The 23,603-nt window shown below is 43.7% G+C and overlaps 1 protein-coding gene across 1 annotated transcript in view; it reads left to right on the forward strand.

Moving 5' to 3' along the window:
• Positions 1-457: 457 nt before the first annotated feature.
• The window catches only part of NDUFA7 (NADH:ubiquinone oxidoreductase subunit A7), a 30,560-nt gene continuing 7,414 nt past the window's right edge, over positions 458-23,603 (forward strand). Inside the window, exons 1-3 of the mRNA XM_077475684.1 lie at positions 458-613; positions 3,174-3,223; positions 17,279-17,428. Coding sequence (XP_077331810.1) covers positions 563-613; positions 3,174-3,223; positions 17,279-17,428 — 251 coding nt within the window. The 5' untranslated portion in view covers positions 458-562. The remainder of the gene's footprint in view (positions 614-3,173; positions 3,224-17,278; positions 17,429-23,603) is intronic.

Below are 23,603 nucleotides of genomic sequence, written 5' to 3' on the forward strand. Positions count from 1 at the left end.
AGAATGTGTAACGGAAGTGACATTTAGTCGCCGCCATCTTGCTACACCCCGCACTCTACAGTAAGGATACAGTGAGACGGGGAAAGCGGACATTTTGTTACACTCACCGGAGTTTTGCATTTTACACTTAATTTTAACAGCAAAGTGAGTCTATATAGCGACATACAGTACTAACAACGCCGTTGGACTGGTTAGATGTTGAATTTTAAAAGCAGCGGCAAGCCTGTGGATCTCATAAGTTTGCTAACCCGACAGAAGTTCGTTTTTTTAATTCGACATCTAATCATTCATACGAAGTTCTAAGTACTGCATTTTACTATATAAACTCACATTACTGTTAAAAAAAAAGTGTAAAATGCGAAACTCCTGTGGGTGTAAAAAGATGTCCGCTTCCTCCTTCTCAGTGTATCCTTAATATTGAGGTGTATGGAGTGTAGCAAGATGGCGAAGGCGGAACGTCACTTCCGTTACACATTCTGACGAAACACCGGCGGGGTTGTAGTTCGGCCTCTTGCAGCCAGAGCGATTGAATGCTCCGCCCTGGGTGTCCTTGACAAGAGAAATGGCTTCTGCTACAAAATTCATCCAGAGGTTGCGGAACTGGGCGTCTGGGGTAATGTTATAGTCTTACTTCGTCAAAACATTGTTACTCTGACTAGTCTGAGGCGCACGGCCAAATGTTATGACTCAAAAAATGCGTGACAGTGTATGGAGGTGGCTGGATGTAAAACTCCGGCAATTGTATGCATTGGTATAGCTCCCAACTGTCCCTGATTTGGAGAAATGTCCCTCTTTCCACCTAATTTGTCCCTCATTTTGGTCTGATCCATATAGTTGTAAATAAAATGCACTTTTTATCGTTAAAAACGGTTTCCTAGTGCTAAACATTTCATCTAAATTCTAAGTTGTAAATTTTAAAAGCCAATATAAAGGAATAGTGGTGATTAAAAAAAAGCCCTTGTGGATTTAATTTTTTGTTGTTAATTCTCCTTTAAGGGGGCGTGTCTGATGTCTACATACATTTGCTAGTCGGCGTCCCTCATTCCCAACCCAAAATGTTGTGAGGTGTGTGCATTGGTCATATGCTAAAGGTGACCATACATTCTCCAATCTGATTGTGTCCTTTAGAGCTTCCATAACAATTGAAGTGCAAAGGCCTGCTTGATCTGATACAGTTGCAAGGAATTGTTTGTTTGTCTTCGTAGTCTATAGTTTTGGTAAGTTTTTAAAGTGGCTCTAACATCATAATGTTTTCTACCTTAAAGTGGTTGTAAACCTTAAAAAAAAAAAAAAAAAAAAATGATTCCCCAAAAAAAACTGCAAGACAAAGGCACGATGAGCTAGTATGCATAGCATACTAGCTCGAAGCCCCCGCAGCGGTCCTCGTTCATCAATCCGGTGGTCGACATCTCTCCCGGGGGTTACTTCTGGGTATTCCGGCTCCAGCGCCGTCATTGGCTGGATGCCCCGATGACATCAGTTCCTCACATGCACGTGAGAGCTGCCGGTAACGGCACAGTCTAACTGAAGCAACGGCGCATACGTGCCGTTTCTTCAATTTGCTTAACTGCAGGTTTAGGAGATATCCAGTGTAGCTACAGGTAAGCCTTTTTATAGGCTTGGCTGTATTAAAAAAAAAGTGGTTGTAAAGGGTTTTTAACCACTTAAGGACGGTGTGTATTTTTTTTTTTTTATGCTTGGTGTTTACAAGTTAAAATCTATAAATGTTTTTATTTTATTTTTTTGCTAGAAAATTACTTAGAACCCTCAAACATTACATTTTTATTTTATTTTTTCAGACACCCTAGAGAATTAAATGCAACACTTTTTGTCACACCGTATTTGTGCAGCAATCTTACAAGCGCAATTCTTTTTTAAAAAATACACTTATTTTTTAATAAAAAAAAAAAAAAAGTCAACCGTAAAGTTAGCCCTTCCTTTTTTTTTTTTTTTTTTCATATTGTGAAAAATAATGTTACATCGAGTAAATTGGCATCCAACATGTGATGCTTCAAAATTGCACCTGCTCGTGGAATGGTGACAAACTTTGACCCTTAAAAATCTTTATAGGTGATGTTTAAAATTCTTCTACAGGTTACTGGGTTTGGGTTAGAGAAGGTCTTTTGCTAGGATTATTGCTCTCGCTCCAACAATTGCTGCGATACCTTCATGTGTGGTTTGAACACTGTTTGTAAGTAATTGAGAGTGCCAGACAGCCACCCTTGCCTGACAGCCCCTGCCCCAGTGTCTGCCCATGCACATCTGTAAACCCCTCCTCTCGTCTTAAGAGGTTATACTGTACATTTTAGCATTTTTAGTATTTTCTTTGGAACAAATATGGCTTTCATTTGGTCTAAATTCTGAATACATGATTTTTATATCTCCTTGGGTTTAATAGGGAGCAAATAGTAATACATTTAGAACATGTGTATCCCCTCGGTTTTTTTTTTTTCTTCCCTACAGGTAAGCCTATAATACAGCTTACCTGTAGGTAAAATGAATCTCTCCTAAACATGTGCAATTTAGGAGATATTCACTTTGCATGCAGCCGCTGGTGTAGACCAGGATTAGATACCAACGCCTTTACCTTACAGGTGTTTCCTTTTTTTTATTTTTTCTGCAGGTATACAACCGCTTTAAAATATTAATTTAGTGCAACCTTTGTGTAACATGGTTTAATGGTAAAGCTCTAGGTGAATTATAGATGAGGGAATTGAAGGCTGGAGATTAAGGATGAGCTCAGGCGTGTTCGCATGGACCACGTGCAGAGCCCGCTAGGAAGTTGGCGCAGCTCTGCACTAATCACAGGATGTGAGACATTGCCTGATCTCTGCAGCCGCACATCGGGGCAATGTCTCCCTGCCTGTGATTAGTGCAGCGCTGCGCCGACTTCCTGGTGGGCTCTGCACGTGGTCCATGCGAACACGCCTGAGCTCATCCCTACTGGAGATGGCACCAACCAGCTTACAAAGAGATTGATGGTTGCCACCAGCTTCTTTCTATATACAGAAACATGAATGCTTATTTGTGTGTTTTTCAATTTGCAGTTGAAGGTACAATGTAAAGCATAATGTTAAAAATATTTGCATATAAGATCTTCTTTTTTTTTTTTTTTTTTTTTTTTTTTTTTTTTTTTGTGGGGACTTAAAATGCACTTCTTTTTAATTTTGCAGCATAATCTTCAAGAAAAACTACAGCTTCGGTATACAGAAATTTCTAGCAGGTAATGTAACTTAGAAAAAAAGAAAGGGGGGGGGGAACCAAAACAAAACTTGGGCTTGTTTTTAAAATATTCGTTTTATTGATAAAAGATCATACCGTTTGTATTCCAAATAATATTTTATGCTCTGCATGCTGCATCTACATTTTAGGTAAATGCTGTTGGGTTTGCCCACTAAAATAGTTCTGTGATTATGATCTGATCTTTACGGGATCCTCTGGCTCAAGCTGAATATCATGGGTTGCAACAGTGGAGCAAAATAGGTGGGACCTTGTGCCCTGCTAGTGTTAAAACTATAAGCTAAAATGTATCTCAGCTGCTGACACCTCCCCACAGTGTGAATGACTAAAACCTGAATGTATTATACACCTGTGTACAACTCCTAAAAAGTGCTTCTGCATCCGTGAATTTCAAACAAATTGATAAAGTGTGTGTGTAATATATAAAAAAATTAAAAAAATAATTATATATATATATATATATATATATATATATATATATATATATATATATATATATATATATATATATATAATCTCTCTGTGAAAATTAAAGATTAATTCCTCGATTAATCTGTAATTTTTTTTTATCGATCAAAATTCTTTTGACCGGTACTCACCTCTCCGCCGACTTCCCGGGTCTTCAGGGAGTTCCACCGGAGATCTGGTGATGTCACCGGACTCCTCCTCCTCCCCCCCCCCCCCCCCTTCCCCCAAGTGCCTCCTTCTGGTAACGAAGGGAAGGGGGAGGAGTCTGGTGATGTTGAAGTTTCTGATTGAATGTAACGTGTATGGGGGAGGAGCTACGCATGACACCATCCGCTGCTGCCCTACGGAACTAACACGATTGTCGGCTTTACATGCTGTGTTTTTATCATCTTTATGTGAGTAGTTTGTGTTTGAACAAAAAAAATAATAATCTTATACTTAAGCGGTGAGCACTTTGATCTTTTCTTTCTACCCATGACCTGAGATTGCGAGAGAAGTTTATGGTCCTTGTTAACTCTTTTGATACCCGCATGCATGACCACCTGTTTGCACAGGGGTCCATGCCATAAGATGAGAGTGATTAGTTGGATCGGAGGTGGAGGGATTGTCGCGTTACTGTGGGAAAAAAAAAATCTGTATGTGCATTATAATTAATCGATAAAAAAAAAACGATTAATCGAACACAAAATTTATAATCAGCAACAGCCCTAATGTGTGTGTGTGTGTGTGTGTGTGTGTATGTGTGTGTATATATATATATATATATATATATATATATATATATATATATATATATTATAATATAATTTTGTTATCAAGTCCATATATTCAACAAAAAAGTCTGTTTAAACTCATAAAGTGACAGGTGCCTTCATGCATCAGTGCTCTTGTCCCCCATCAGATGTACCCTCACCTTAAAGTGGTTGTAAACCCTTACAACACACTTTGACCTACAGGTAAGCCTAGATTAACCACTTCAGCTCCGGACCAATAAACACCTTAACCACTTCAGTTCCGGACCAATAAACACCTTAAGGACCAGAGGTCTTTTTGCAATTTCGCACTGCGCTGCTTTAACTGGTAATTGCGCGGTCATGCAATATTGCACCCAAACGAAATTTGCGTCCTTTTCTTCCCACAAATAGAGCTTTCTTTTGATGGTATTTGATTGCCTCTGCGATTTTTTTTTTTTGCGATATAAATGAAAAAAGAGCGAAAATTGTGAAAAAAAAAGATATTTTCTTCTTTTTGTTATAAGAAAAATCGAATAAACTAAATTTTAGTCATACATTGAGGGCAAAATTTATTCAGCCACATGTCTTTAGTAAAAAAAATGTCAATAAGCGTATATTTTTTGGTTTGCGCAAAAGTTATAGCGTCTACAAACTAGAGTACATTTTCTGGAATTTACACAGCTTTTAATTTATGACTGCCGATCTCATTTCTTGAGGTGCTAAAATGGCAGGGCAGTACAAATCCCCCCCAAATGACCCCATTTTGGAAAGTAGACACCCCAAGGAAATTGCTGATGGGTATGTTGAGCCCATTGAATATTTATTTTTTTTGTCCTAAGGGATTGAATAATGACAAAAAAAAAAAAAAAAATTTTTTTTTACAAAAAGTTGTCACTAAATGATATATTGCTCACACATGCCATGGTTATATGTGAAATGACACCCCAAAATACATTCTGCTGCTTCTCCCGAGTACGGGGATACCACATGTGTGGGACTTTTTGGGAGTCTAGTCGCGCACGGCACCCCGAAAACCAATCACCACCTTCAGAATTTCTAAGGGTGCAAATTTTTGATTTAACTCCTCACTACCTATCACAGTTTCGAAGGCCATAAAATGCCAAAATAGCACAAAACCCCCCCAAATGACCCCATTTTGGAAAGTAGACACCCCAAGCTATTTACTGAGAGGCATGTTGAGTCCATGGAATATTTTATATTTTGCCAAAAGTTGCGGGAATATTACAAACTTTTTTTTTTTTGCACAAAGTTGTCACTAAATGATATATTGCTCACACATGCTATGGGCAGAAGTCAAATTACACCCCAAAATAAATTCTGCTGCTTCTCCCGAGTACGGGGATACCACATGTGGGGGACTTTTTGGGAGCCTAGTTAACTAGCTACCTAGCGACACTAGCGACACTGATGCAGCGTTCAGAAAAATTATCGCTTAGTGACACTGGCAAAAGGGGGTGAAAGGGTTAACTAGCGGAAATCAGGGGGTTAAAACCATTATTGGGTAGTATATCGGGGTACCTAGCGCTATAAAAACCTGGCGGTGAACCTAAAAAAATAACTAGCTACCTAGCGACTGTAGCGACACTAATGCAGCGATCAGAAAAACGATCGCTTAGTGACACTGGCAAAAGGGGGTGAAAGGGTTAACTAGCGGCAATCAGGGGGTTAAAAACATTATTGGGTAGTATATCGGGGTACCTAGCGATATAAAAACCTGGCGGTGAACCTAAAAAAATAACTAGCTACCTAGCGACACATGCAGCGATCAGAAAAATGATCGCTTAGTGACACTGGCAAAAGGGGGTGAAAGGGTTAACTAGCGGCAATCAGGGGGTTAAAAACATTATTGGGTAGTATATCGGGGTACCTAGCGCTATAAAAACCTGGCGGTGAACCTAAAAAAATAACTAGCTACCTAGCGACTGTAGCGACACTAATGCAGCGATCAGAAAAACGATCGCTTAGTGACACTGGCAAAAGGGGGTGAAAGGGTTAACTAGCGGCAATCAGGGGGTTAAAAACATTATTGGGTAGTATATCGGGGTACCTAGCGATATAAAAACCTGGCGGTGAACCTAAAAAAATAACTAGCTACCTAGCGACACATGCAGCGATCAGAAAAATGATCGCTTAGTGACACTGGCAAAAGGGGGTGAAAGGGTTAACTCTAGGGGCAATCAGGGGGTTAAATCTTTATTGGGGGGTGATAGGGGGCTACCCTGGACCTAACACTAACTGTCCTGACAGTTTTTACTGTCACAACTGACACTGAATGCATTGATCAGTAAAGAAATGATCAATGCAATCAGTGACACTGTGACTGGGGGGGGAGGGGGGGCGGGGGGGCGATCGGGGGGGGTTTGTGTGCCTGTGTGTACCTACATGTCAGTGTAGTGTTCGTGCAGACTTACTTTTACTCTTCTCCTCGTAGTCCGGTCAAAAAGACCGCCCCGAGGAGAATGACATCACTTCCTCCTTCCTGTGTAAACAATACACAGGGGAGGAAGCTTCTCATTGGCCAGGAGCGATCCAGAGGGGGTGGCCGAAAACGAACGGCCATCCCCTCATCACGGATCGCTGCTGGACCGAATCGGACCGCCGTATCCAGCGGGAGGGGGTCCGATGGGACCCCCCACCCGCTGGAAGGCAATCACGTAGATGTACGTGATTATGCCTGCCTGTGCCATTGTGCTGACGTACAATGGCAATACGGCGGTCCTCAAGTGGTTAAGGCTAACCTGTAGGTCCAAGAAATATCTCCTAAACCTACATGGTTTAGGAGATATTTGCCGAAAGGGACAGGCACACTGAGCGTGCCGCCGTCAACATTCTGTGAGCGGGAGTGACGTCATCGCGGCAAAGCAGCAAGACCCACCAAGAAGATGGATGCGCCGGACTACAGGGGACAGCGGTGACTTCACTGGCTCCTGTGTCAGGTAAGTGACACATAATGGACTACTATGCGATGCATAGTAGTCCATTATGCTTTACCTTTGCAGGGAATGAAAGAGGAAGTAAACTCATCAGGGTTTACGTCCTCTTTAAGGGCTTTGGATTTAAGCCTGAGATGTTAACAGTGGCTGATCTGGATCTCTCCTTATCCCCGGCTGCTGCACATGGATCCTTCTCACCGTGACTCTTTCCACCATAGACTCCACAGCTGTCTCTTAATTACATCCACCAAGCCTCTCTCTTAAAGATTAAGAAAGGGATATGATCCAGAATATATCAAGAAAGGAATTTGGTCTCTGGAAGAGAAAAAAGAGGTGGTTATTAGACCGGCAGATTGAGGGGAGGGAGTATTGTTTTGATGTCCTGAGCCTGTTATGCCGCGTACACACGTAGCCAACTATCCGCCGGACTTAGTCTGACGGACTTCCCGCCGGACTGTGCGGCGGACTTTCCGAACGAGCTACTTTCCCACACACGGCACTTTTTTAGCAGACTAATACAGCGTACTAAGTCTGCCAGACTATCCGCCGTACTTTTGAAATGAGCAGACTCACCCACACACGCGGAGGAAAGTCCGCTAATTTTGAGCGCGTCTCCAGGTAGCCGGGGCCAGTGAAGGAGGCGTCGCTGGCCCCGTCAGCTGGTATGGACTTAAAGGGGAACCCCCACGCCGAAAAATCGGCGTGGGGGTCCCCCCCCTAGGACCACATCAGACCCTTGTCCGAGCATGCTACCCGGCTGGCCAGGAAAGGGGGTGGGGACGAGCGAGTGCCACCCCCCCCTCCTGAGCCGTGCCAGGCCGTGTGCCCTCAACATCAGGGGGTGCCTTAGGGAAGGGGGGCCTCGCGGCCCCCCCACCCCAAAGCACCTTGTCCCCATGTTGATGAGGACAAGGGCCTCTTCCCGACAACCCTGGCCATTGGTTGTCGGGGTCTGCGGGCGGGGGGCTTATCGGAATCCGGAAGCCCCCTTTAATAAGAGGGGCCCCCGGATACCGGCCCCCCACCCTATGTGAATGAGTACCCTATGTGAATGAGTATGGGGTACAATGTACCCCTACCCATGCACTTTAAGAAGGCTGGAACAATTTTCAACTCCTATGTAGTATGCATTTCATGCACTGTCACAGGAGAGCACCATAACTACCACCTTGATATTCACAGTTCTTTCCAACCTATTACACAACTATTTGGTAGTGGCAGCCTCCCTCCCTTTATATGCGATTTAATTAATTTTTGCCTTTTTATGTCAATATTTTTTGTCTCCCATAGCGCAAACCTTACCCTCTCTTTTAATGGTTAGGGGTACATTGTACCCCATACTCATTCACATAGGGTGGGGGGCCGGTATCCGGGGGCCCCCTTATTAAAGGGGGCTCCCGGATTCCAATCATTGTGAGCGGAGGATGCGATGAGGCAACATCTGAAGAGAAGAACAGAAGACGGCGACAGAAGACTGGGCCACCACCTGTAAAAGAGCTAGAGGAAGGCGGGGTGGCCCGGCAAGAAGAACCGAAAGAGGGGGACAGGACCCCCGAAGTCAGAAGAAGAGGGTGGCGGCAGCGAAGAAGAAAGCCGGGCTTCTCCGCTAGCAAAAGAGCTAGCAGAACATAGCGGAGGAGTCCGGCGAGAAGATCCCCCGAAGACAGACAGAAGACCCCCGGAGCTGTGCAATAACCCTTTGTGTTGTGTTTTTTTTTTTTTTTTTTTTTTTTTTACAGGTGAATGGGTAGGGGTACATTGTACCCCATACACATTCACATAGGATGGGGGGGACGGTATCCAGGGGCCCCCTTATTACGGGCAGGGTTTTTGGGAAGAGGCCCTTGTCCTCATCAACATGGGGACAAGGTGCTTTAGGGTGGGGGGGCCACGCGGCCCCCCCTTCCCCAAGGCACCCCCCCCCCCATGTTGAGGGCACGCGGCCTGGCACGGCTCAGGGGGGGGTGGCACTCGCTCGTCCCCACCTCCCTTTCCTGGCCGGCCGGGTAGCGTGCTCGGACAAGGGTCTGATGTGGACCTGGGGGGGGGCCCACGCCGATTTTTTTCGGCGTAGGGGTTCCCCTTTAAGTCCATACCAGGTGACAGGGCCAGCGACGCCTCCTTCGCTGGCCCCGGCTACCTGGAGACGCGCTCAAAATGAGCAGACTTTTCTCCGGGCGGGAAAAGTCCCTTCATTTCAAAAGTACGGCGGACTGGCACACACGTGGCCGATTGTCTGCTGAAATGCGAGTCCGGCGGAAAGATTGGAGTGCAAAACTACTTTCTAAGTCCGCCGTACTTTTGGGTAAAAAAAGTCCGCCGGAGCCTACACGGGGGGGATTGTCCGGTGGACTTGAGTCCGCCGGACTTTTCCACCGGATTGTTTGATCGTGTGTACGCGGCATTAGTAGACATTTGACTCATATACACCACTGTTGTCCAATCCAGTTAAGCAATATAAAGAAAAACTTTTAAAATTAGTAGAAAAATGATCAAAGAAAAACATCTTATGTAAGAGAAAAGCTGAATATTTAAATCTTTCCTCATGTTGTATCCAAGTAATATATTTTCTTCCAAAAATGCATAAGGATCATCAGAATCCACCAGGGAGGCCTATAATCAATGGGGTAGATTCCCTTACTTCTAGACTTGGCCAATACCTTGACATATGCTTAGAACCTTTAGTAACATCAACTCCAGTGTATTTAAAGGACACAAAACACCTACTGCAGATTTTAGAGAACATAAAAATTGACAACTCTCCCGTTTTTCTGTTAACCGCAGACGTGGTCTGTCTGTATACCATGATTGGACACACACACACTAAGAAAACTGTCAAATGGGCATTAAAGAATTCTACTGTGGATAAGAAACAACGTAATTACCTCTTGCAGTATCTGGAATTTGGATTACTGCACAACTTACTTTGGTACGATGGGGCTTATTATCTACAGAAGACTGGTGTAGCTATGGGGGTCCGTTTTGCTCCCAGTGTGGTAAATTTTATTTTTGGCTCACTGGGAGGCAGAGGTTGTCTTCGAACATAGACCAGATGAGTTGGTCCGCTACCATAGATTTATAGATGACCTGTTTGATATGAAGGGGTGATGAGGCAAGCCTCCTCTCCCACATGGACAGGTTAAATCAAAAAGATAAAAACATAAATCTAACATGGAATTATGATAAAAAGAAGATGGCGTTCTTGGATGTAGAGATGTGTGTACATGAAGCGATCTTTACCAAAAATTATTGTAAACCTACAGATAGGAATGGATATATTGTTATAGACAGCTGCCACCATAAACCCTGCATTATTGAACATCCCAAGAGGGCAGTTTTAGACTGAGAAGGAACTATACAAGGAAGGAAGAATTTGAGGAACAGGCAGCACTGTTTGAGGAGAAGCTTATACAAGGGCTATGACAGGAGTTTTGTCAATAAACAGCTGGAGATGGTTAACGGAGTTGTAAAGCTTTACAACTCAAGAGTTGTAAAGCTTCACACTCACATTTTGCTTACCTGAGCCCCAAATCTCCCCCAGCTCTTTTGGGCTCTTCAGTAGCTGATTGATAGCAGAGCAGCCATTGGCTCCCACTGCTGTCAATCAAATCAATGACTCTGTGCGCCAGAGGGGGGGGGGGGCGCGAGTAATGCACACCCCCCAATTCGTATATAAAAAAAAAAACCCACCAAACTTAAGAAATATACTAGCTGCTGGAGTGTTAGACCGCCCAAACCCCCCCCCCCCCGTGTGAAAATAGGAACATTGACTCCTTTTCTAACAGGTTTTTATGCGTGCGGAAGGTGCTTGGCATGCAGGACCACCAAAGGTGGCACTGATAAAAAGAAGAATGAATTTATTGCTACTGGAAGGGTCCATAAAATTAACCACTTAAGCCCCGGACCAATTGTCAGCCTAAGGACCAGAGGTCTTTTTACAATTTCGCACTGCACTGCTTTAACTGGTAATTGCGCGGTCATGCAATGTTGTACCCAAACAAAATTTGCGTCCTTTTCTTCCCACAAATAGAGCTTTATTTTGATGGTATTTGATTGCCTCTGCGATTTTTATTTTTTACAATATAAAAGGTAAAAGACTGACTGAAAATGTTGAAAAAAAAGATATTTTCTACTTTTTGTTATAAGAAAAATTGAATAAACTAAATTTTAGTCATACATTTAGGCCAAAATGTATTCAGCCACATGTCTTTAGTAAAAAAAAAAATGTCAATAAGTGTATATTTATTGGTTTGCGCAAAAGTTTTATAGTGTCTACAAACTAGAGTACTTTTTCTGGAATTTACACAGCTTTTAATTTATGACTGCCTATCTCATTTCTTGAGGCGCTACAATGGCAGGGCAGTACAACCCCCCCCCCCCCAAATGACCCCATTTTGTAAAGTAGACACCCCAAGGAAATTGCTGAGGGGCATGTTGAGCCCATTGAATTTTTTTTTTTTTTTTTTTTTTGTCCCAAGTGATTGAATAATGACACAAAAAAAAAAAGTTTAGAAAAAGTTGTCACTAAATGATATATTGCTCACACATGCCATAGTTATATGTGGAATTGCACCCCAAAATATATTCTGCTGCTTCTCCTGAGTACGGGGATACCACATATGTGGGACTTTTTGGGAGCCTAGCCGCGTACGGCACCCCGAAAACCAATCACTGCCTTCAGGATTTCTAAGGGTGCAAATTTTTGATTTCACTCCTCACTACCTATCACAGTTTCGAAGGCCATAAAATGCCAAAATAGCACAAAACCCCCCCAAATGACCCAATTTTGGAAAGTAGACACCCCAAGCTATTTACCGAGAGGCATGTTGAGTCCATGAAATATTTTATGTTTTGCCACAAGTTGCGGAAATATTACAAACCTTTTTTTTTTTTTTTTATTTTTTTTTGCACACAGTTGTCACTAAATGATATATTGCTCACACATGCTATGGGCATAAGTGAAATTACACCCCAAAATAAATTCTGCTGCTTCTCCTGAGTACGGAGATACCACATGTGGGGGACTTTTTGGAAGCCTAGCCGCGTACGGGACCCGGAAAACCAAGCACTGCCTTCAGGATTTAAATATAAAACGCTACCAAAAAAACTGTTAGCAATCGCAGGGATCAGGCCTGACTCTGCGAACGCTGCAGTTATGTGTTTAGTGTTTTGTAAGTGACAGTGATCGATCGATACTGCACTTGGGTGGGCTGGGCGGAGGGGCAAAACGCAGGTGCTAGCAGGTATCTGCGCTGATCCCGCTAACGATGCGTTTTTTTGGAACCCTAAATTGCTGGGGACGCTAGTATAGATCTGATCAGATATTGATCTGTTCAGATTCTATACCCCTACGGGTGGTGTATGCTTTGTGCGTGGGTGTTAGCGGTACTGGCACTAACCTAGCGCTGCCTGGGGTGACACAGACCCTGACCCTAAAAACTAATTGATATCACCCGCCGGGTGATCAGGGGGTTAAACCTTTATTGGGTAATAAATGGTGGGTGCCCTGATGCTATAAAAAGCAAACTAACTAATCAGAGTCACCCGTAACACTTATACGGTGATCACTGGTGAAAGGGTTAACTAGGGGCAATCAGGGGGTTAAACCCTTTATTAGGTAGTATATGGGGGTCCCTGACGCTATATAAAAACCTGACGGGGAACCTAAATAACTAACTGGCTATCCAGCGTCACCAGTGACACTTATACGGTGATCGCTGGTGAAATGGTTAACTCTAGGGGCAATCAGGGGGTTAAAATCTTTATTAGGTAGTATATGGGGGTACCTAACGCTATAAAAACCTGGCGGTGAACATAAAAAATAACTAGCTACCTAGCGGCACCAGTGACACTAATGCAGCCATCAGAAAAACGATTGCTTAGTGACACTGGCAAAAGGGGGTGAAAGGGTTAACTCTAGGAGCAATCAGGGGGTTAAACCTTTATGGGGGGGGAGTAGGGGGCTACCCTGGACCTAACACTAACTGCCCTGACAGTTTTTTACTGTCACAACTGACACTAAATGCAGTGATCAGTAAATAAATGATCACTGCAATCCGTGGCACTGTGACTGGGAGGGGGGGTGATCGGGGGGGGGGGGTTTGTGTGCCTATGTGTACCCACATGCCAGTATAGTGTTTGGTGTACTTACTATGTGTTCTCCTCGCAGTCCGGTCAAAAAGACCGCCCCGAGGAGAATGACATCACTTCCTCCCTGCCTGTGTTTACACTACACAGGCAGGGGAAGCTTCTCATTCGCCAGGAGCGATCGAGAGGGGATGGCCAGAAACCAACGGCCATCGCCTCATCCCTGATCGCTCCCAAAGCGAAACAGACCGCCGCAGCCAGCGGGAGGGGGTCCGATCGGACCCCCCACCCGCTGGAAGGCAAGCACGTACATGTACGTGCTTGTGCCTGTCGGTGCCATTGTGCCGACATACATTGCCATGCGGCGGTCCTTAAGTGGTTAAAGAATTTATAACCTGTTCCTCTGAGGGGGTGGTGTATGTGCAGGAATGTCTGTGCAAACTCCATTATGTTGGTCATACTTCCAGACCCCTACTGGTAAGGGTGTGTGAACACAATAATATTAGAAAAGGGAAGAAGGAATATTGCATTTTCTAAGCACTTCAGAGAGGTTCATAACCGAAACGCAAAAGGTTTAAAATTCTGGGTGATTGAGAAGGTGGAACATTACTGGGGGGGGAGTAATTTTATAAGACCCCTAAGCCAATGTGAGTCAGCCTGGATATATGAGACCCAGGTCTTAGCTCCCAGGGGGTGGGGGGAGCTAAGATTTCAATCTCAACTGCTTTATTTATAATGGCTAAATAGGTGCATATATAATATATAAATATGGCAAATGATCAGTATAAAATTAAAAATATATATATATTTTTATAAAGGTCTTTTTAAACACTTCCATTTTTTTTATATGAGGACTGTTTGTAAGATTTAATTTAATTGGTATTGGGTAAAATTGTATAGAAGTAATAAACATTATAGGTTTGTATTGTAATTTTAGGCATTTTATATTCTTGTTTTAGATTGTAAGGGGGAGGTCGCCTCAGGGGTCAGCAATTGAGATTGTTCAGAACACTTTTGAGTTACATAAATTGGTTATCCTGCTCCGGTGACACACTTTTTAGTACAAGGGTTTATGTTTCGGAGTCTACAGGAAGTGGGAGTGTCAGACACGGTCGTGGCGATGCCTGAAGGGTTGCCTAGGCAACACTAGAGTATATAAAGGCTCGGGAAGCAATGAGACGGCAACACACATTTAGAACGAGGGAGCCGAGCCCGTGACGTCACGCAATCATTGTCAATGATCGTATTGAGAAAAGCAGAGCTGAGCTGTAAGGAGGGAGAGAAGGAGGGTGGTTCCTGGAAGTTACCTAAGTGAAGTTATCAGTACAAACATGCAGCGTGGGGAATATAGGAGTTCATGTTATTGAGACGTGGAGGAATTTTTATCGCATCTGTGAGGTGAGCAAGCAATTTGGCTGGTGATGGTGTGCATGTGTTATTGATCTCAGAGAGGACATATATACACAGCGGTGATTGTGTTATATGCACCAAGGTACCGTATTGGCGCATAACATGCACCCCTTTCCCCTTAAAATCCGGGGAAAATCATAGGTGCGTGTTATACGCTGATCCCTGCTGACTCTGAGGGAAGAGGAGCGAGCGCCACTGAATTACATAGAGCCACAATCTCCTGTGTACCCAGCTCTCAGCCACGCCTTCTGGCCCCACATTTGGCCACTGTTCTGTCTATCATAAGCAGGGCCAGGAGGGCGTGGCTGTGAGTGACGGAACACTGGATACACAGGAGATCGCGGCTCTGTGTAATTCAGCTGCGCTCGCTCTTCCTCTTCTCTTGGAGACAGCAGGGATAATCCAACTGTGGCCAGGCTGCAATAATGGGAAAGGTGAGGCTGCAGATGGGTACTGAACAGGCTGCATTGTTGGGCAATTTAATGGCTGCAGATGGGTACTGAGCAGGGTGCATTGTTGGGCAATGTAAGGGCTGCAGATGGGCATTGAACAGGCTGCATTATTGGGCAATTTAAGGGCTGCAGGTGGGCACTGAGCAGGGTGCATTGATAAGCTGTGACCCTAATTTTGCTTCAAAGTTCTTTATTTAAAATGTGAGGTTTTTTTCCTTAAACTTCCCTCCTAAAATTGGGGTGCGTGTTATACACCGATTTAATATGGTTTATGAACTGTTTCTTCACCAAAGAATAGGAGTTCTTTCATTATTTTTATTTTTTATTTTTCACATAGAATGGTTGCACTGTACTATTTATCATCATTGTATGGAAAATACTGATTGTATAATTATTTTGTATTTAAAGACGCAGTCCTGCAGTATAATTTTGTGTAATGGGTGAGTTGCCACAGAACACTTTACAGGTACAGGGCTGTGCTACCTGTCAAACTAGGTGGTTGCAGATAGCTCTGGATCCCACAAATGATTATGCGGATCACTGTGCTGACATGTAGGCTGGAGGCTTTAACAAAATAAACAATGACAGCCTGATTGTAGCACCTCCTGTGAAATACTTTAAATGTAAATAAATTCACATGGAACCCTAGGGTTACTCCAGAGGTTCCAATGAGCGATTTCTGCCCCTTAAATAGGTTTCCACTAGCACCATTGATCTTTTTGGCTATCTAAGGGAGTAATTCTTTCCAACGACCACAATTGTAAGGAGCCTTCTTCCCACTGACCATCTCTCTAATATATTATGAGTTGTAGATCTAGTAATTTTTATCAGGGGTTTCTGTGACTGAAATGTTATTTCAAGGGGTCCTCTGTGTTGAAAATGTTAAGACAGGCTGTGCTAGATGAATGGGTAATGCATCCCCATCTGTCTGTTTTTTAGCAGGCAGGATCGGATGTAGGCAGGCCGTTGACACTTGCTGCTCCAAAGAGGACTCTAAAAGGTCCAATCTAGTCCGTCAAAAAAAAAAAAAAAAAAAAACGTAACAGGCGAACCTAATCGGTCAGCCCTTGTGAAAGGGGCTTAAGACCCCTTACACATGGTGAGGGCTCTGCTGGCATCTACTTGCTCAGTGGGGCATCTGTCTGCTCATTCCCGCTGAGTAGGCAGAGTGGACACAAACACACGGCCCACTCTCCTCTATGGGCAATCTGATGCAAATGGACTGCCTGTCCGTTTTACACCTGACTATCATCCGATCCGCCATGTCAGCTCCATAGAGGAGGCTGGAGCATCCCATCGGGTTCACCTGACAAGGAAGCCTGTGAAAGATTGAGGATATCAAATGAATGTAGTTGTCATGGACCTGCTTCCTAAGTGGGCATCTTCCACTCATTGTGCAATGATGCAAAAAGCCATGATGTCATCACTGCTGGAGAGAATCCTGCATATCTCAAAACCAGCTTCCGTGAAAAGCCTCTAGAAAAAAAACAAAAAAAAAAACACTAAAATTATATAGAAGTGTGGTATCCAGGGGAATGGATAACAAGGAGTCCGAGCCCTGAGTTAAGCTTTAAAGTGATTGTAAGGCTATTTGTTTAAAAAAAAAAAAAATGTCATATATACCTCCACTGTGGAGTTCGTTTTGCACAGAGTGGCCCTGAACCTCCTCTTCCGGCGCCCATGTAATTGGATTTGATTAAAAGCAAGGGGATCCAATGGCTGCTATCAGTCTATCCAATCAAAAGCTGAGGCAAAGGGGAAGAGCGCGTCTCTGGCAGGGGAATGCAGGGCTCAGGTGAGTAAAGCTGGGGGGGGGTCAGTGACAGAAGTTTCTTCACCTTAATGCATAGGATGCATTAAGGCGAAAATACATGAGGGTTTACAACCCCTTTTTAAGGCTACTTGTGCTCATATTTTTATCTTTTGTTTTCAGAACTCCGCCACCTCCAGCTCTACCCGTGGGTCCAAGTCATAAATTTGCCAACAACTATTATTGTTCACGTGATGGACGCAGAGAAGCTATGCCTCCTTCAATTATTATGTCTTCCCAAAAGGTTCTAGCTGCTGGAGAAACCTTAGTCAGGTAAGTGATTTAACCTGTTACACAGGGTCAAAGCAAAGATTTAATGTTCTGAGTCTAAGTTTAACTTTAGTTTTGCATAGAGTGGGGAAGGCTGGGTTAGAACCTCTATCAGGTTTTGCTGTAATGCAAAGTGATTTTACACCCATCTGTTTTCCTTAGCAATAATTACTGACTACTACAGGTCGACCGATATTTGGCTTTTTTTTTTTTAACCACTTGACCACTGGGCACTTAAACACCCTTAATAACCAGACCAATTTTCAGCTTTCGGTGCTCTCACATTTTGAATGACAATTACTCAGTCATGCAACACTGGACCTATATGAAATTTTTGTCCTTTTTTTCACACAAATAGAGCTTTCTTTTGGTGGTATTTAATCACTGCTGGGTTTTTTATTTTTTGTGCTATAAAAGAAAAAATACAGAAAATTCTGTAAAAAAAAAAAAAGAATTTTTCTTTGTTTCTGTTATAAAATTTAGCAGATTAGTAATTTTTTATTCATAAATTTTGGCCAAAATTTATACTACTACACATCTTTGGTAAAAATAAGTACAAATTGGTGGATATTATTTGGTCTTTGTGAAAGTTATAGAGTCCACAAGCTATGGTGCCAATATCTGAAAATTGATCACACCTGAAATACTGACGGCCTATTTCAATTCTTGAGACCCTAACATGCCATAAAAGTACAAATACCCCCCAAATGACCCCTTTTTGGAAAGAAGACATTCCAATATATTTAGTATGAGGCATGATGAGTTTTTTGAAGTTGTAATTTTTTTCCCACAATTCTTTGCAAAATCAAGATTTTTTTTAAACTTTTTTTTTTTTCACAAAATTGTCATATCAGTTTGTTTCTCACACACAGCATATGCATACCACAAATTACACCCCAAAACACATTCTGCTATTACTCCCGAGTACGGCGATACCACATGTGTGAAACTTTTACAAAGTGTGGCCACATACAGAGGCCTAACATGCAGGGAGCGCCATCAGGCGTTCTGGAGCACCCAGGACAATTCTGACAGTTCTCTCCTACATGTAAATATCATCATTTATTTGCTAGAAAATTACATATAATCCCAAAACATTATATATGTTTTTTTAGCAAACACCCTTGAGAATACAATGGTGTTTTTTGCAACTTTTTATCTCGCACGGTATTTGCACAGCAATTTTTCGAATGCTTTTTTTTTTTGGAAAACAAACTGTTTTGTGCTTAAAAAAAAAAAAAAAAAAAAAAAAACACAGTAAAGTTAGCCCAATTTTTGCATAATGTGAAAGATGAAGTTACGCTGAGTAAATAGATACCTAACATGTCACTCTTCAAAATTGCACACGCTCGTGGAATGGCGCCAAACGTCGCTACTTAAAAATCCCCATAGGCGACACTTTACATTTTTTTACTGGTTATATGTTTTGAGTTACAGAGGAGGTCTAGGGCTAGAATTGTTGCTCTTGCTCTAACGTTCGCAGCGATACCTCACATGTGTGGTTTGAACACCGTTCTCTTATGTATGCGGGACTTATGTATGCGTTCGCTTCCGCATGCGAGCACATGGGGACAGGGGCGCTTTAAAAAAAAATATATATATTTTATTGTTCATTTTACTTTATTTTAGTTTGACATTTTTTTTCCCCCAAAAATACATTTTTTGATCACTTTTATTCCTATTACAAGGAATGTAAACATCCCTTGTAAAAGGAATATGGCATGACAGGTCCTCTTTACAGTGAGTTATGGGGTCAATAAGACCCCACATCTCACCTCTTGGCTGGAAAGCCTGAAATAATAAAAAAAAAAAAGATTCTGGCTTTGATCGTATTGATGAGTCGGTAGAAGCACCAGAGGGCGGCAGGAGGGGGGGGGGATGTCTATGGCTGGGTATTGCAGGGTATCGCCGACTATGGCTGGGTATTGCAGGGTATCGCCGACTATGGCTGGGTATTGCAGGGTATCGCCGACTATGGCTGGGTATTGCAGGGTATCGCCGACTATGGCTGGGTATTGCAGGGTATCGCCGACTATGGCTGGGTATTGCAGGGTATCGCCGACTATGGCTGGGTATTGCAGGGTATCGCCGACTATGGCTGGGTATCTCTGAGTATCGCTGACTATGGCTGGGTATCTCTGAGTATCACTGACTATGGCTGGGTATCTCTGAGTATGGCAATTTACGGCAGGGTATTGGCGCGGTACGGCAGAGTATTGGCAGGGAATTGAGGGGTTAAATTTCGGTGAGCAGCATGGTGGGCACTGCAGATGCAGCCCACAGCGCTGCTGACACCGATCTTTTCTCCCTCCATTGTACCGATCGGTACAGCAAGGGGAGGGAGGAATATGAGGCCGGTTTGTTTACAAGTGATCACTCCGTTGGTGACGGACCGTTCACGTGGTAAACGGCCGTGATGAGCGGCCGTTTACCGTGATCTGTGATGCGCCGGGTTCTGTGGACCCAGCGGTCACGGATGCTCTCGAGTGCGCCCCCCAGGGGGCACGCGAGAGGGGAATTCTGGGAGGACGTCATATGACGGCCTCCCACAGTTAAACAACCGCCCTGTAGCCGTCATTCGGCTATGGGCCGGTTGTTAAGTGGTTAAAGAAATTTTGCACAAAAATCGGCTGATTACCTCCCTTCCCCAAACTCCACTGACCGTTTCACAAACTGAGCGGCTCTGTGCTCCATGTGTAGACTGATTTGCAACTGAATGCAGAGAGAGTAGTTGTCAAAATTCAGCGTGATGTCAAGGATGGCCCGGGACCCAGATATCAAACACGAGCAAATGGGATGGAATCTGGGCAGGCAGTTATGTGTATGTGGCCACGCCCACTTTCTTAAGCAGCCCAATCATTGGCTGGTGTTTGATAGCTGCAGGGCCCTGCCTACCCCGCCCACCCCAGACATCACGCTGAATTCTGGCAGCTGGTCTGTGTATTCAGTTACATATAGTGAAACTGACAAATCAGCTCAGTGTGAAACCTGCCAGTGGCAACCAGTGCAACCTGCCAAAAAAAGAATAATCTTCTTAAAATATCGGCCGCCAAAATCGGCATTATATATCGGGCCATCGGCCGGCCCGATTTCTAAATATCGTCATCGGCCAGAGAAAAACCCATATCGGTCGACGACTACTGCCAATTACTCTGCTGGCTCAACACAGCCCCTGGATTGCTGGTCCACTCACAGCCTACCCCTGTGCATCTATAAAATTTGCTCAGGCTAAAGCACACAAAACAGGAGCTGGCCTCAAAAAGTGGCTGTTAAATGTGGAAAGTTGTATAGCAATGGTTTTAAAGTTTAGTAAAAATTGATTATATGAAGTACTCCTAAATTAGCTAAGCAGTCTGATAAGGCTACGATGAGGTAGGTGACATGAAAATTTAATGTTCCTTATTATGCTGTTGCCATCAAAAGCACAGAGCAGCTCTGATCCTCCTCCTCCCAGGTCCCCTGCCTCAAGTGCCCCCATAGCAAGCTGCTCCTCCCTCCATGCTCCACCAGCTCACGCTGCTGTGCCTGAGTCAATGAGGTGAGAGAGAGTCATCTCTGCTCTCATGCACATTGCTGCATCGAGATCGGGCTCAGGTAAGTATCCCCTCAAAATAACTCGACACACAGCTATTAATGTCTAAACTGCTGGCAACAAAAGTGAGTACACCCCTAAGTGAAAATGTCCATATTGGGCCCAAAGTGTGAATATTTTGTGTGGTCATCATTATTTTCCAGCACTGCCTTAACCCTCTTGGGCATGGAGTTCATCAGAACTTCACAGGTTGCCACTGGAGTCCTCTTCCACTCCTCCATGATGACATCATGGAGCTGGTGGATGCTAGAGACCTTGTGCTCCTCCACCTTCTGTTTGAGGATGCCCCACAGATGTTTAATAGGGTTTAGGTCTGGAGACATGCTTGGCCAGTCCATCACCTATACCCTCAGCTTCTTTAGCAAGGCAGTGGTCATCTTGGAGGTGTGTTTGGGGTTGTTATCATGTTGGAATGCAGCCCTGCTGCCCAGTCTCTGAAGGGAGGGGATCATGCTCTGCTTCAGTTTGTCACAGTACATGTTGTCATTCATGGTTCCCTCAATGAACTGTAGCTCCCCAGTGCCAGCAGCACTCATGCAGCCCCAGACCAGGACACTCCCACCACCATGCTTGACTGTAAACAAGAGACGCTTGTCTTTGTACTCCTCACCTGGTTGCCGCCACACATGCTTGAGACCATCTGAACCAAACAAGTTTATCTTGGTCTCATCAGACCACAGGACACGGGTCCAGTAATCCATGTCCTTAGTCTGCTTGTCTTCAGCAAACTATTTGAGGGCTTTCTTGTGCATCATCTTTATAAGAGGCTTCCTTTTGGGACAACAGCCATGCAGACCAATTTGATGCAGTGTGCCACGTATGGTCCACGCACTGACAGGCTAAACCCCCACCCCTTCAACTTCTAAAGCAATGCTGGTAGCACTCATACGTCTATTTCTCAAAGAAAACCTATGGATATGACGCTGAGCACATGCACTCAACTTCTTTGGTCGACCATGGTGAGGCCAGTTCTGAGTGGAACATGTCCTGTTAAACCCTTGTATGGTCTTGGCCACCGTGCTGCAGCTCAGTTTCAGGGTCTTTGCAATCTTCTTATAGCCTAGGTCATCTTTTATGTAGAGCAACAATTTTATTTTATTTTTTTCAGATCCTCAGAGAGAACTTCCAGTGACCAGTATGAGAGAGTGAGAGAGATCACACCCAATTTAACACACCTGCTCCCCATTCACACCTTATATCTTGTAACATGAACAAGTCACGTGACACCGGGGAGGGAAATGGCTAATTGGGCACGATTTGGACATTTTCACCTAGGGGTATACTCACCTTTATTGCCAGCGCATTAGACATTAATGGCTGCGTAATCTTTATCTTTAACCACTTCAATACCAGGCACTAACGCCCCTTCCTGCCCAGGACAATTTTCAGCTTTCAGCGCTGTCACACTTTGAATGACAATTTACGCGGTCATGCAACACAGTACCCAAACTAAATTTTTATCATTTTCTTCCCACAAATAGAGCTTTCTTTTGGAGGTATTTGATCACCCCCTGCGCTTTTTATTTTTTGCTAAACAAACTAAAGACCAACATTTTTGAAAAAGAATTCGAAACTTTAGAAAAACTTTCATTAAAAGTTTGTTTTCCCCTTCACTGATAAGCACTGATGAGGAGGCACTGATATGTAGAATTGATGGGCTCTGACAGGTGGCACTGATGGGCAGCACTGATGATTAGGTACTGATATGAACTGACAGGTGTTATTGCTGGGCAGTGATTGGCACTGTGATGGGCAGTGATTGGCACTGTGGTGGGCACTGGCACACTTTATTGTTGGGGCACTAATTGGCAGGTGATTGTTACATTTGAGGGGGTCTGTGCTGATAATCAATGTTCTGATTATCAGCACAGGCCCCCCCGACAGGGAGAGCCGCCAATTGGCTCTCCCTGTCAGCATGAACCAAGGAATGCCGTTTACCGGCCCCTGCTGGTTCACGCGATTATCAGCTGTCACAGCTGATCATGTGGTAAGAAGCCTCCAACAGAGGCTTCTTATCACGATCGGAGATGTGGGGTGTCAGACTAACACGCCGCGATCGCCGATATGTGCGTCCCCGCGGGCACGTGCTGGCATGTTATCCTGCTGGACGTCATATGATGCCCAGTCACGATAACAGAACCACTTCCCGGACATAATTCTGCATACGGTGGGCGGGAAGTGGTTAAGGGATAGTTCTCTTTATCCAGCCTGTTATATTTGATTATCCAAAGGGAATAGTCAAATGTTATTATGATCTTTTAGCATTTGCAGCAATAGTACAGCATATAATGTTGTGTTAAGTAAAACCGGAAATCACGTAATCCTTGTAGCTTCCGGCTTAATTCAAACTGATGTTCCTCCCTCTACTCTGTATGTGAAGTAACTGATCAATTCACTCTATTCTTATTACTATCAGTTATGTATTCCTTTGTTTAGTCCCTATAGTTCAGCTAGTTTATCAATACGCCAAGCACATGTCATCGCTCATATCACAATATTATCACCATTGGCTATGAAATCAATACACGGTCTAAGATCAATCAAATCTAATTTATTTCCCAAGGAAATAATAAAGCGTGCATAAAA

Source organism: Lithobates pipiens, unplaced genomic scaffold, assembly GCF_037356315.1.
Source record: "Lithobates pipiens isolate NorthernLeopardFrog02 unplaced genomic scaffold, aLitPip1_a1.2 Scaffold_13, whole genome shotgun sequence".
Taxonomy (NCBI): Eukaryota; Metazoa; Chordata; class Amphibia; order Anura; family Ranidae; genus Lithobates; species Lithobates pipiens.